This window comes from Anguilla rostrata, chromosome 13, assembly GCF_018555375.3.
Source record: "Anguilla rostrata isolate EN2019 chromosome 13, ASM1855537v3, whole genome shotgun sequence".
Classification (NCBI taxonomy): Eukaryota; Metazoa; Chordata; class Actinopteri; order Anguilliformes; family Anguillidae; genus Anguilla; species Anguilla rostrata.
The window spans coordinates 24,090,823-24,104,554 of NC_057945.1; the positions used below are offsets into that span (position 1 = coordinate 24,090,823).

General features: G+C 45.2%; 2 protein-coding genes across 3 annotated transcripts; one reads left to right on the forward strand and one right to left on the reverse strand.

The window, feature by feature from the left end:
- The first annotated feature begins 479 nt into the window (after positions 1 to 479).
- chchd4a (coiled-coil-helix-coiled-coil-helix domain containing 4a) lies at positions 480 to 4,034 on the forward strand. Of its 2 annotated transcripts, none has more exons than XM_064306630.1 (3): positions 480 to 637; positions 2,630 to 2,728; positions 2,886 to 4,034. In XM_064306630.1, the coding sequence occupies exons 1-3, from the start codon at positions 577 to 579 to the stop codon at positions 3,245 to 3,247; spliced, it is 522 nt and encodes a 173-aa protein (XP_064162700.1). In that variant the 5' UTR covers positions 480 to 576; the 3' UTR covers positions 3,248 to 4,034. The 2 variants fall into 2 exon arrangements, with proteins under 2 accessions (XP_064162700.1, XP_064162701.1); XM_064306631.1 differs by having other exon boundaries at positions 563 to 783.
- A 6-nt stretch (positions 4,035 to 4,040) lies between these two features.
- On the reverse strand, positions 4,041 to 12,564 carry si:dkey-202e22.2 (netrin-4). The gene is made up of 10 exons (XM_064306628.1): positions 11,738 to 12,564; positions 10,400 to 10,857; positions 9,141 to 9,452; positions 8,352 to 8,478; positions 7,808 to 7,996; positions 6,896 to 7,118; positions 6,447 to 6,574; positions 6,193 to 6,261; positions 4,996 to 5,166; positions 4,041 to 4,764 (listed from the first exon to the last, which is right to left on the reverse strand). Exons 1-10 carry the CDS (start codon positions 11,790 to 11,792, stop codon positions 4,628 to 4,630), a joined length of 1,869 nt encoding a protein of 622 aa, XP_064162698.1. The 5' UTR covers positions 11,793 to 12,564; the 3' UTR covers positions 4,041 to 4,627.
- Positions 12,565 to 13,732: the final 1,168 nt, after the last annotated feature.

A 13,732-nucleotide genomic window follows, 5' to 3' on the forward strand; every position in this document is an offset into this window, starting at 1 on the left:
ATACATTAATTGCATTCCAGAGTGTTCACACCATAAAAACTTTTGGATATATGCATGCAAGTGAACTTAGGCTGTCACGGTCTAAGCATGGCACAGATGCTTGGGTTTTCAGTGAGTTTTCACAAATTACAATGGCTCAACTAAAAAATTATGCCTGGAAAAGCTGTAGCCTAATATATCGCTGTTTACCATGGATTTGTTAGAAACTGGGAACAATTCTGCTTAAGCAATTTGCCCGAGCCGTGAATCATGTATTGGATGCATCTAGACAGGAAAGCAATTCCAAAATTAAGATAACTGCTCCTAAAATGGTCTCTGATGCAGTTGACAGTTGACTAGCTGGTTTGGCTTTATCTTCAATCCGGTCTGACTCGAGTGATAAGGGTCTGCTTAGAGAAAATGTCAGTGAACAGCAGAACACGATGTGTATCACGACGTCTTATAGTACCTCGGACAAGTTGGTAGCTTTGCCATACATTTTGAAAGATGCACGCGAAGGAAACAGACAGGCATTCCGATGGTCAACTCTGTCAGTAGAAGGGCCCTTTCCGCCCTGACGTAAAATACCACGTGCAGATGTGTGGAGGTCGAAGGATGAGAGGTTGTGGGTCACAGCGTGCTAAGCGGCACAAGCCGGGTGAGTGAATGTGGTTGCTTGGCCTGACTGGTCGCTGTTACTGATCACTGACTCAAAGAACTGCACAGACTGGGACCGGCAGGGATATTGACACGGCGCCAGATTGATATCCAAATCGCCAGATATGTCGTATTGCAAGCAGGAAGGTACGCCTGAATTGTATCAGTTTACAGCGAGCTTGTTCAGACTACGGCAATGACATTGAATAACTTAATGTTAGCTTGCTAGCTACTTAGCAGCCTGTGTAAATATAAGTTTTCATATTGAGTATGTGAGTCTGTAATGCAGATGATCGCCTAACGCGTCTACTAAACAAGTAGCTACTTGTGAACACCGTTATAAAGTTATTCATGTATAAAGCGACTGGCCAGCCCGGTTCTTACTCATAATGCTGCCTCGGTTGTTTTAATGGCTTGAATAACAGCGCGCTAACGTTGGCTTGCTTCTCGTCATAGCTTTCTGAGGATGACTAACATAACATTTGTAGCATGTAACGCTAGCTGGCTAACAGTAATTTGGCAAATCGCCAAGATGGGAAACCAGTAATATTGTGTTATCAGCCATTATGGCAGATTTTTTTTATAGCGATGGGTTAGTCGAAACGTTAGTCGTAAACCTGAGCCTCCTCTAAACAACTTAGTCTAATAGTTTACGTTGTATCCAGCGATGACCTGGGGCTTCAGTCCTGGGCCACTAGTAAATTTGACATCATTTTGTAATAGGCTTGCGTACGCTTTCAGGAGTTCGATAAATCTATTTTATTGTCTAACTCCGTGGTTCCCGACTTCGGTCCTCGAGTACCCCTGTGTATGCTGGTTTTCGTTCCAACGGCAATTACAGTCTCAGAATTTTAACAAGTTGTTAAATTTTCTTAATTTGATGCTTTTCCTGTTTAGAGGGATTATTTACTCTCTTAAACCACATTGTCAGAAATGGTTATACGTGCCATGAATAATAGAATTCCCACGTTCATATGGTGCTTATTGTGCTGCATTGCAAAAAAAATTGCATTAAAAAAGTACATTATTTTTAACTGATCAAATCAAAGACTGAGGTGAATCAATAGACTTCTAATTGGTCAAATGTTTGACGCCTGGCCACTGAATCTAATCTGGAAGAATGAAGAATTCAAAGACAAAGCGATGATATCGAGCCAAACGTGCATTGTGTTAATACCATTTCAGGAAATTTAACGCGTGTTCAAATAAGTGTTCAGAAGTCTAATGTTTAACCCCAGTCTTTCAGTTGGTATAAAAAAGTTTGTTACCTCTTATGTAATTGTTTGCAAAATAGTAACCAACTAGCATGCTATATCAAAACTATGCTATCTGTTAGTCTCTAAAAGACTGTTTAGGATTACCTTACATACATTTGGATTTCTTGATATAAACACGCAATACAGCCCCCGAAAAATCTGATTGACACAATATCATGGATGAAGAAATACATAAATACAGAAATTCATTAATCGAAATAAGCATATACAGAAATAAATGGATCCAGAAATAAAAAAAAATGGAAATAAATATGTACAGAAATGAATGAATCAAGAAATATGGAAATAAATGAATTAAGATTTTATCGTGTTTTATTTCTGCGTACATTCATTTATTTACATATTTTTCTTTATATTAAGAGTTTTATCTTATATTTTTGATAATTATTTGTTTATTCATTCATTTGAGTCATTTTATTTATTTATTTTGGAATTTTTGGTCCTCCATGTACTCCAGGACTGAGGTTGGGAACCACTGGTATAACTAATGTAACATTTGTTAGCAAATTCCATAGAGCATGTAGCTCGACAACTATGTTGTACAACGTGCAGAGCTAGCTAGGTAGCTAGTTGGCGAACCTCGTGAGCTAGTTTCTACAGTTCTGCTGGGTCCTAGTTGGAATTTCTTTGGTGTAAATAATGAAAGAATTTGGCATCATTTTGAAAATCACATGCTAATTTCCTGGGAGTAACGTTTTATTTGCTTGTTCTGACAGGTAAAGATCGAATCATTTTTGTGACCAAAGAGGATCATGAAGCACCCAGTAATGCTGAGCTGATTGCCGAAGACCCTAATGACCCCTATGAGGACCATGGTGGGTACAGGGTTCCCACATTCCTTGTAAATCTCGGAAAGGAGGTTCTGTGTGATGTACAATAAAACCAATAGTGTATGGTTCTAAACATTTGGTTTCAGTGTGCAGTTTGTCTGAGAAATAAGTTTTAACGGTTGCCCTTCCTCTTCTCTCAAAGGCCTGATCCTGCCCAGCGGGGAGATTAACTGGAACTGCCCGTGCTTGGGTGGCATGGCCAGTGGGCCCTGTGGAGAACAGTTCAAAGCAGCCTTTTCCTGCTTCCACTACAGCACAGAGGAGGTGAAAGGGTCGGACTGTGTGGACAGGTTCCGAGGCATGCAGGAGTGTATGCAGAGGTACCCCGAGTTGTACCCTCAGGAGGATGACAATGAAAGTGTCCCCCCACAAGGCGGGGATGAGGGCGGGGTGGCCGAAGCCACGCCCTCCACTGATAACTCTAACCCTTCTCTGACCTCTGGACCCAGTTCGGCCCCCTTTTCAGAAGATGTACCTTCCACAGACAGCAAGGCCTCCAGCTAATACCCAAGCACTCCTCTCTGTTAAGTCCTTCGCCTACTTGTGCACCCCCTTGCAACCTGACTTTTTTGTACACACAGATGTGTATCAGTGCTAAAGCCCTCTGACTCTTCTGGGTGCTTTTTTGTTCCACATTTTAAGAGTGTGAGAAGAAGAAAGACGAGGACCCAACATGTTAGGAGAGCATTTCCTCTGTTTCTGTCTCTCTGTCAGAGAAATTCAAACATAGGCCTGGGGAGGAAATAAAACGCACACAAACGGTGCTTACTGAGATTACTGTGCGCCTTGGGTTCCTGTAGGCTTGGGCTGCTAGAAGGGAGGAGGGGAAGGGAAGAGCCATGTTGGGGAAGTCAGTGGCACTTGCAGTAAAATTGTAGTGGTTTCGGCCAATTTTTGGTTAATTTTCCCGTTTCTGGTGGGCTAAAGAGATTGGCCTTGCGTGGTCCTTGGCTTTCCTGAAGCCAAGTGGCAGTCAGTATCGACTGGTTGCCGACCTGTTTCCAGTTGTGTTTATATCACACATGCAGTACTGCAGCTGTCACTCTGGTCACATGAAAGTTACTGGTCTTTACACTGAATGTTTGAGTGTGCGTACTTGTGCATCATGAGGGGTGGCATGAGATTGGTCTGCTGTGGGGACTCGCACCTGTCCAGGGGGAGTGAAGGGTATTCTATACTAATTGGTCTAATGCTGTGCACCAGGAAAAGAGAGCCTTTAATCTGACATCAGAGACCCAAGTGCTTCTCACATTTTATTGTATATTTAAAAATATAATACTTTTCTCCTAAAGCCTGAATGAATGGTTAATTCTGAGTCTGTCATTGATTGATTAAAGTTTATTGCTTGCATAATGTGAAGTAATGCCCCGCCCCTAATGTCAGCTTGTAAAAAGCCAAAGAAACGCATTGATTTTTACTCTGAGTACTGCCTCTCTGGCCTGCACCCATGAGCCCAGGCACAAAATACAGTTTCTCTCCTGTGGTGCAACTCATGAATGGAAGAGGGCTAAATTAAGCAGGAGACCTTTGGCCCTCAGGTTGAATACCTGGCCTCACACATAGGTGTGTGACTGTCCTATCCCAACGCTGCACCAGTGAGAAACTTGCTAACAGCGAATCTTCCAGTGTGCCCGATTCCCCTAGGTCAAGGCTCAAGTCGCTTCACATAAACAAGGTGAGGCTTACAAGCTGCATCCCTTAAGTTTCATCCGGTAGATGGCTGTCCAAAATGCTCCGGTGAGCGTGGGCCACGGGAGTGGGTCGCCTGGCTCATATGTCTGTATGGCTTCAGTTCAGGTGGCCTGCAGCGTCTGCCTGCACTCCTGCAGGGCCAGGTGAGTCAGAGGCACTGCCCGCTCCGTGTGCATACGGGAGGGGGCGGGGTCAGGGGCAGCCTCGTTGCAGTCCCTTAGTCACCTGATCGCCCAGGGCAGGTGTCCATGGCAACGCCACGCTCTGCATGGTCACCAGCAGTCGCCCGGACTTGGCCTCCTCTGGTCCGGCCAGCAGATAGTCCACACCTGGCCAGTGGACAGGGTGAGAGAGGTCAGTTTGTGTTTGACTTTCAGGGGTGCTACTCAGAGAGCAGGCGATGTTAGCTAATGTATGCATGTTGGTGTCAATGAATAGTGTCTGTAGGAGAATGGGGTGCTTATGTGGGTGTTATGAGGTGGGATGAGGATGAAAGGGAGACTTTTTGGTTGGGGTGTTGGGAGAAGAGGGTGGCATTTTGGCAGTACGTATGGGAGTACCTGGGTTGAGGACAGGACAGGTGCACCCACGGCTGGTCCAGGACAGGGGATACAAGGTGTGGGTGCCCTGGGACAGTAACCCCTGTCCCGAACGCAGGACCTTGCGTACCTTTACTCTCACCTCGGCGTGACTCCCCTTGTCATGGGCTGACAGGACAGTGCCCTTAATCACTGTTTACACACACACACACACACAGTGCACATGAATGCACAATCAGCCCATGTCAATATCTAATGCACTCAGTATTTACATTGATACAGAGACAGATGCACTATATGACCAAAAGTGTCTGGGGCTGTTCTTCATGGTTTGGGCTAGGACCCTTAGTTCCACTGAAGGCCAATCTTGCAGTAATACAGCATACAATCTCGTTCTAGATGATTCTGTGCTTCCCCTACAGTTTGGGGAAGGCCCTTGCTTGTCTCAGCATGGGCACTGGGGGGGGGGGGGGGCGGGGGGCGGCATATAGAAATGGTTTTGTTGAGAATGGTGTGGAAGAACTTGACTGGCCTGCACAGAGCCCTGACCTCAACCCCATTCAACACCTTCGTGGATCAACTGGAAAGCCAACAGTGAACCAGGCTTAATCTCAGGCAAATCAGTGCCTGACCTCACAAATGCTCTTCTGGCTGATTGGAAGCAAATGCCTGCAGCAATGCTCCAACATCTAGTAAAAAGCCTTCCCAGAGGAGTGGAGGTTGTTATAGTCACAAAGTGTGGACCAACTTCATATTAATGCCCATAATTTTGGATGAGATGTTGGATGTCAAGTGTCAGGCTTTTGGCCATGTAGTGTACCTACAGATGATTTCCACAGCTCACATCACAATATAGGACACAATATATGTCTACTTACTGCACCCTGTCCCAGTTTATGTCAGTGCTTCAATAATGCACTATCTACGCATTAATAAATGAACCATGATTGTGCTTATACAGAATTACATGACTAAGAATGACACATTCCACAATGATGTAATACAATTAATGTTAATACTTTACAAAGTGTATTGCAGCCCTTTCATATCAATATGCTAATAATGCATAATTTATTCATCAGCACATTGAGGTATCATAGGTTCACATCAATATACCAGCATGCAAAATAACAGCATGCAGTTAATTCATCATGGATGTCACGTTCATAGCACCAGTGCATAACATTCCATTATATAAAGCATATTCATTTCCTGTACCATAGGTGTGCTTCATCCTGCAGAGTTCAGTGACACCTCTGAATTTCTTCACTTCACAGGTGCATTTGCCTGGCAGAGAGAGGGAATGTCACTGTCAGAACACAAGCGCACCACTCTACACGCTCACTGGTGCATCAGCACTTCTGTTAGACCAGAACCTTCACCACACTTTGCTCTGCCGCATCTTTTTTTGTCAAAATGAAAATTTGGGTTCCCTCCCACCCTCAAAGTTTGCCCCATTTCAAGTTGCTCACCCACATGATGAAGAGCAGAGATGGCAAGCTCCTCGGACCATGCCCTCTCATTCCCATTGGTCTGGGTGTGCGTGATATCGGTGATCTTGCCTCCAACTGGAATGTGGTAGACCACCTCACGGTGATGACTGTCAATTAGCGAAAGCATAGTAGATGGAAGGGCAATTGAACTCACTGTGGACTGGGTGGACTGTATTACTGCTCAGGTTTACTATTGTGTCTGCTGGTTTCAGGTCTGTTTAACTCAGGTCTTATTTACTGAAAAGCATAGGATTGGGTGGTAACCTCTCCTGTTGTGGCAGTGGCTGGTTTTAAAGTATATTCAGCCCTCAGGATCATGGCCCCCTAGGAGGAGTCATTGCATGTGTGTTTGTGTGTGTGTGTCTGTGTCTGTGTCTGTGTGTGCGTGCATGCATGTGTTTGTGTGTGTGTGAAGGACACAGACCCACCTGTCCGGACAGTGGCCTGTGACGGGGTCACAGTTTTGAGGGCACACGCACGGCTTGCACCCCTCATCCCCAAAACCCCAGTGTCCCGGGAGGCAGATGTTGCACCTTGTGCCACCGACTCCTGGCCTGCAGTGGCAGTGTCCACTACGGGGGTGGCACCACCGACCCTTACCCCTGCCTCTATCCCGGGCTGGCACTGTGCCTACCGGGTCACACAGGCATCCTGAGAAAGGCAGGAAAGATGTGGAGTAGGCATAAATTCCTGTCACCAGCAGGTCATACAAACTCATGCAATCATTCAGCTGCTTTGTGTGAATAATAGTGTTGGTCCCAAGCAGTATCCTTGTACCTCCAAACACAATAATTCTAAGGAAATGAAAATATAAATATAAAAATATTTTAAAATTCAACATTATATTTTATTCACACAAACAAATTTCATTAGTTGCTTATTGATGTTCACAGTGCATTAGTCAGAACTTTCTATGTGCAGGAAAAAACAAAACCGCTAAATGGTTTTTGTATGAATACATTTCAGTGCTTCCTAAACTATGAGTCCCAACTCATTGGTGGGTCATGGGTCATGAGCTAATGTGAAAAACACACAGTACACACCTTCCACTGGCATTCACATGAATAAAACTCAAAACTGTTGGCTTGTCTGCCTTCTGTTATTTCAACATATGTTTCTCATATTTCAGCAGGTTGTGTTTTAGGGCTGGTGGTTCTCATAAAACGTATTCACTCATTTTGTGGGTTCTGGGTTTTGTAAGTTTGAGCACTCTTGTTACACGCAGACACCGGCCCCCGCTGGAGCTAATGAAAACGAGCTCCACAGGACCCACTGTGCTTTAAGCCGCTTTGTTGTCTTTAAAATGTTTGTTACTCTCGCCTCTTCCCTCTCTGACTTACGTGTGCAGGCGTGGGGAGAGTTCAGGGGTTTGGCAGGGCGGCGATGGTAGCCCGGGCGACAGCGTTGGCACCTGCGGCCCTCGGTGTTGTGGCGGCAGTTGTCGCAGATCCCCCCGCTGGACCCACCTGAGGACCGCCACGCCCGCAGGGAGAAGCGGCAGGTATTTGCATGATCGTGACACTCGCACTCTGTCCGGAACATAAGGAGAGAATGAAGGAGGACAGGAGGGGAGAAGCGGAGAAGCAGCTAGGGTGAGGATGGCCAGGGCTACTGTTACATTCGGTCGTTCCAGCAACATTACAGTGGTCTCTGAATCCTCTCCTCCAATCTGCCCTTCCTGTTGAAGTTACATGCTTCAGACACAGCACTCCTTTATGTGGGCGGAGCTAGCCTAGCAGTAACTTGCGAGGCACACTTGCTAATTCCAAAATGGGAAGGAAATATAAGTTTTCTTATGCAGAAAGCTTCACCCTCACGAGTAGACGGTGACCTGGAGTGACTCTTTACTGACTCCACAGCCGGCCCGGCAGGGCTGATACTCACTCTGGCAGGCATGGGGCTCCCCGCTGCTGCCATTGGCTGGACGCCAGGGCCGGTCGTTGAAGAGCGGGGCACACTTTTCACAGTGCTCACCTGCTGTGTGATGCAGACACATGCACCTGGCCTGCACCTGAAATACAGCGCAACTCACACTAGAGTGATATATGGCCTTTGGCTTGTATGGGTCAGAGATTGATAGCAGTAGCACTACCCTTTGGGGATTTTGCTAAATCCAAATGTGAATAGAGTAATATAATTGTGTATTGAGGTGTGTAAGGCTCATGTCCTGTCTTAATTGGGGCGCTACAGTGCTATTAATAATACCAGTGGTTTTCAAACTCAGTCCTGGGGGAACGTTATGTATGCTGGTTTTCATTCAAACTGCAATTGCTATCCTAGAATTTTAACAAGCTGTTAATTTTTCCTAATTACTTTTCATGTTTTGAAGAATTATTTACCCCCTTAAGCCACATCATGCCAGAAATAGCTATGCATGAAGAGTGTAATTAAGAAAAATTAACAGCTTATTAAAACTCTGGGATTGCAATTGTGTTTGGAATGAAAACCAGCACACACAGCGGTCCCCAGGACCGAGTTTGAAAACCACTGAATTAGACAGCGAGGCATTGACTCTGGTGGGACATCCTGAGAAAGTTACTCAGATAATCTGTGTGTTCTGAAATGTTGTTTCTTCTACATAATGAGCACACACTCTCAGAGATGGTTCATGAAGCCTCACTCTCCCATTAGTATCCATCTCAGCTCCATCCCCGCCCCCCCTTTTTGGCTCACCATGCCCCCTTGGTGCAGCACGTCTAGGGGCCCTGAAAGGGGAAGACATCGCTCAGCATGGCCATGACAAAGGCAAGTTCCGCCGGCCAGCAAGGTGTAGACAGCAAACGATGCCATTTGGGGTGTGGGTAAAGGCTTGGAGAAGTTCAGAGGGATAAGGGAGGGGCTAGGGTGATTGGCAGCTCCAGGGGAGGGGCAGGACTGTGCCCCCAGCAGGCGGATGCGCAGATTGGTGAGGGTCAGCAGGTCGACAGCCTCTTGACTGTAGGGATCGTCCACTCCGCTACCAGGACCCAAGGCTCTAAAGATCACCTGGAAAGAGACAGAGGATAATATGACCTGAACAAGTACTGTTTAAAAGGAAACCCAACATTAAACTTAGTATGCAGGGCTGCCCATCCCTGTTCCTAGAGATATACCATCCTGTAGGTTTTCAGATCAACCCTAACAAAGCACACCTCATTCAGCAGCAAGATATATTTTTAGCTGCTAATTAGTAGAATCAGATGTGCCAAATTAGGGTTGGAGGGAAAACCTACAGGATGGTAGATCTCCAGGAACAAGGTTGAGCAGCACTGTCAGTATGAATGCATATACCTGTCTATAGAATTACCTTTCTAAGTTATAATTACTAGGTTTTGCTTGTGACCACTTTTTTGTGTCATGGGTGTCTACCATATATTTAATGCTTGAGTGGTCTCCATTTGTGGGGGGAAATTAAGTGATGTGTATTATAATGATTCCATGAAAACCAGTTAAAGGTTTCTGACCTACATATCATGGTTCTGTGAAACTGTCCATGTTGCATTTAACCTGGTTTGATTTCGAAATCCCAAGCCAAAGTGATGTCATTTACCAGCCAAAACAATAAAAGGTAAAAAAAAAAAAAAATATATATATATATATATATATATATATATATATATATATATGTATTTTTTTCATTTTTTTTTCAATGCCACGCATTACAAACTGGCTTTTTGCATAAACTAATCTTAAGCAAATGCAATTATGCTGATTCTATTCAGATTTAAGCCCCTCTAGCTATTGTATTGTAAATCATAAATTTTTATTGAGTTGACATTGTTTTATGGAAAAAGACAGCACTGCAGGGCAGCACAAATTCAGTGACAATTTGGCAGAAAAATCCAAAGCTGGCAGCACTGGCATGACACAGGGAAACACGCTGTGTGGGGGAATAAGGCCAGAAATGGCTGGAGCAGTTTCCCCCCGATGTCCACAGCCCCGCCCTCGTTTACCTCTCCCTCACTGCAGGGCAAGGCTCCGGAGTAGCGGGAGGTGCAGGGCGCACCTGGCTGGCTCACGTCGTCAGGGAGACCGAAGGTCTGGCTGCAGTTGCTGGCAAAGAGCTTGAGTGGCCCCCAGCTTTGGGCAAAGTCGCGGGATCGCTCCAGTACCATCGCCGCAGGACGGGGTGAGCGGAACAGCATGATGAGGTGGGTCAGGCAGAACTGGGCCTCCAGGTCCAGACGGATCTCCTCCTCTCCCACGCCAGCCTCAGACGCCCACCAGGTGCCAGGGTGCAAGAAGGGGTCATCCGCCATGTGGCTAGGGGGGTGGGACACTGAGCATGGGTAGCTGGGAGCAGAGCGGAGAGAGGAGGGTCCACCATAACAACTGGTCAGGGTCTGGAGCCTTCTGCCAGTCGCCAGGTTTCCCATTGGGGGGCTGCAGGCATGATCTTTGCACTGCAGGGCTAAGAGAAGACCCACAATGGAGACTCGGTTAAAAGGGGTTGGTGGTGGGGAGGTAACAGCTGCCTGTGAACAGTCTGTGCCTTTTTCTGCACATTGCATTTTTCGTCTTTTTTGAGTCTTTTCAGTGACATACATGTCTTCAAGTGAAATATGTGTCTAAATGTTTATGCAGCTATGATGAAAGTTATTAGTTAAATAAATATAATTCAAAGTGTTTACTTTGTATTTTCTTTTACAATACACATGCAATACAAATAATTTACCTTTGTTTCATTTATTATGACAGAACAAAAAAAGAAGAAAGAACGAGTGGACAGCTTGAGGTCCCTGTATGCAGCTGAGATGCACTGTCTCGTGTGCACCCGTTGTGTGTTAATGGTGGTGAACACTCCACGCAAATGCAAAAGAACGGATTTTTATTCGGGACCAACTAATTGACGCAAGACCATCTAATTACCATATACATTTGGGTATGAGTAAGCATGAATTCAAATCCCTTTGCAACTAATTACCTAATTGACTCCATACGCACAAAAAACGACAGTGAAATAAACCCACTCACCACGGTATCAGGAATAGCCTATTTCCAAAGTTAACGAAATATTTTTTTCGATTATGTAATAAAGTTGAAATAACGCAGCTGACGTAAAATGTAAATTAAGTACAACACCAGATATGCATATTCATGTCTGGCATCAAGGTTGTGGCGTGAAACCTTATTTTGAAACGGTGTTAATTTCCGACAAAAGGATTATTTCAGAGAAAACGAGCAGATGTTTGTTGCTATATTTATATCGTATTATTGATTAATTCTATGCAACTATCATATCTAACCTCTGGCTTTGGCAGCGAAACCGCCGTCGCAACGAGTTCACTTACCAGTCCCGCTGTCCAGGAGCCCAAGAAAGAGCAATATATAGTTGCCTGAGTGCATCGTAACTTGTACGAGCCCTGAGAAGTTCTCCCCTACTTTTTCCTGAAGGTCCCGTTGAATTGTTGTCCACTGGGTTCTAGATAGCCTATACCTTTGGATGATTCATACAAATTCGCGTCTGTTTATCCCCTGCGTATGTCCACTGATAGTTTTTGGAGGGTGTGCCATACCACCTTTAAACGTTTTGTTTTCTTCCAACGTGACGTAAATCGACTTCAGAAAAAGCGCACCAGACAGTACCCGGTTGATATTTGAAGGAGCCAGCTCTCCATGTCCATGCGTCCATAAATCCCTTGAAACTTGGCTCCCTTCCCTAATTCCCACCAATATCCATCAATTCATACAATATACAGTATGCACACAAGAACAGTCGATTCACGTCCGTTCAGAAATGCGTGTATTGCACAGATGAATTAGTCTCGTATGTAATTCCAGCTAATAACCGAAGATTTGGTGTTTTCCTTTGTGTGCATTTGAATGTTTTTTCATTATTATTATTTTGCCTATGTATTTGTAAAAAAAAGGACCCAAGTTCGGGTTTTGGTTTTATGGTGTTAATGACATAAACTAAAAGAAGGACGAGAATTGCTCAGCAACAAAAAGAGCGCTCCGTAATGCTCCGACATTTCTCTCGTCTTTGCCTTGAAATGTATTGTCTGGTGTGTGCGCTCAAGTGAGTTTTCCAGTAGTGTTATGAGTGCGTATTACCGAGCCGTCAGCTGTGTAAGAAGAGCCCCGTGGTGGAGCAGAGGAGTACTACAACGACGCTAGCAGTCAGTGTTTAAACCACGCACCGCAATCTACGGAGAACGATCGCAAGAGTGACTGGAACGGGACCCATCCTACTCCTCTAGAGGGGAATGACGTACTGTGTTAAATTTCCATCAAGTGCGCAGGAGTGGCGTTTGAGGCTATTCCCAAAGATATTTCCAGGAGCTCATCAACATTGCTAATACAAAACAGGCCCACATTGCATACCAGCCTTTATAGCTGTCTCACACATTAACTCGAGCACCTTAATGGACAGGAAAGGAAACAGATTGCAATGTTATTTTCCCCCCCAGTCTATGTAATGACTGCCAAGAAATTGGATTAAATCAACCCCTGTACAAGAAAACGCATGTGTTTAGTTTTCGACTCAGCAAGGCAAAGTGCATAATATAGATATATCCTGTTTTCAGTGATGTACTTAGGAACACACACATAGATCTAAAACTGCACAGGTGCCTACAGTAAGGAGTAGACTGGGGAAGAAATCCAAAACACAGGCATACTGTCCAGAATTCTCCCCTATGCAGCCAGGCATTTTTTTCTTACTGCAATACAAAGAGTACATTTCTGAACACCTTGCGTTCCCAACTTTCTTGCTTTCACCCCCCCGCCCCCCCTTACCTTCCGCACACCTTACCTTCCCAACTTTCTTGCTTCCCCCTCCACCCCACCACAGCCATTTCCCATGCACCCTGATAAATTGAGCTTTGGGACCTCTGCTCACTTAACCCAGGCCTCCTCCTTTCAGCTCAATGAGTGTAAACGTTGCTTGCCAGCCTATTGTAGCTCCTGGCTCCTGCCTCGCCTCCCTCCATCCACACTCCCTCACACCACAGTTGCGTGTCAGAGCTCCATTGCTTTTTGTTGGCTTTGTATGGTTTGCAGACCTCAAGGGAGGAACTGGCCTTCATTTCTCACGATATACTTCAAACAGCACGCACACAGAGAGAGTATGGTGGATAAGGAGATGTCAGTCACATCAGCACTGGAATCCCTAAGCTTCCTTCTGCTTTTTCAGCCATGTTTCCCCTGTGATGGTTATATTTGTGTAATGGGAATGTGGGGTGGTGGTTGGGGGTTCATTCATGACCTACCCTTGTTGAGTTGAAGAGCTGCCTTAAGTTCTGACCCTATGTTGGTGTCTGTCTTCTGCCTCTCTGACTGAGTCT

Coding starts and splice junctions, on each gene's coding strand:
- si:dkey-202e22.2 (XM_064306628.1), bottom strand. CDS start 11,792: ATGCACTCAGGCAACTATATATTGCTCTTTCTTGGGCTCCTGGACAGC. Junction 6,262..6,446: donor CTCTGCTCTTCATCATGTGG/GTGAGCAACTTG, acceptor TCTCTCTGCCAG/GCAAATGCACCTGTGAAGTG. Junction 4,765..4,995: donor CTGTCCTGTCCTCAACCCAG/GTACTCCCATAC, acceptor TCCACTGGCCAG/GTGTGGACTATCTGCTGGCC.
- chchd4a (XM_064306630.1), top strand. CDS start 577: ATGTGTGGAGGTCGAAGGATGAGAGGTTGTGGGTCACAGCGTGCTAAG. Junction 638..2,629: donor TGCTAAGCGGCACAAGCCGG/GTGAGTGAATGT, acceptor TTGTTCTGACAG/GTAAAGATCGAATCATTTTT. Junction 2,729..2,885: donor TGACCCCTATGAGGACCATG/GTGGGTACAGGG, acceptor CTTCTCTCAAAG/GCCTGATCCTGCCCAGCGGG.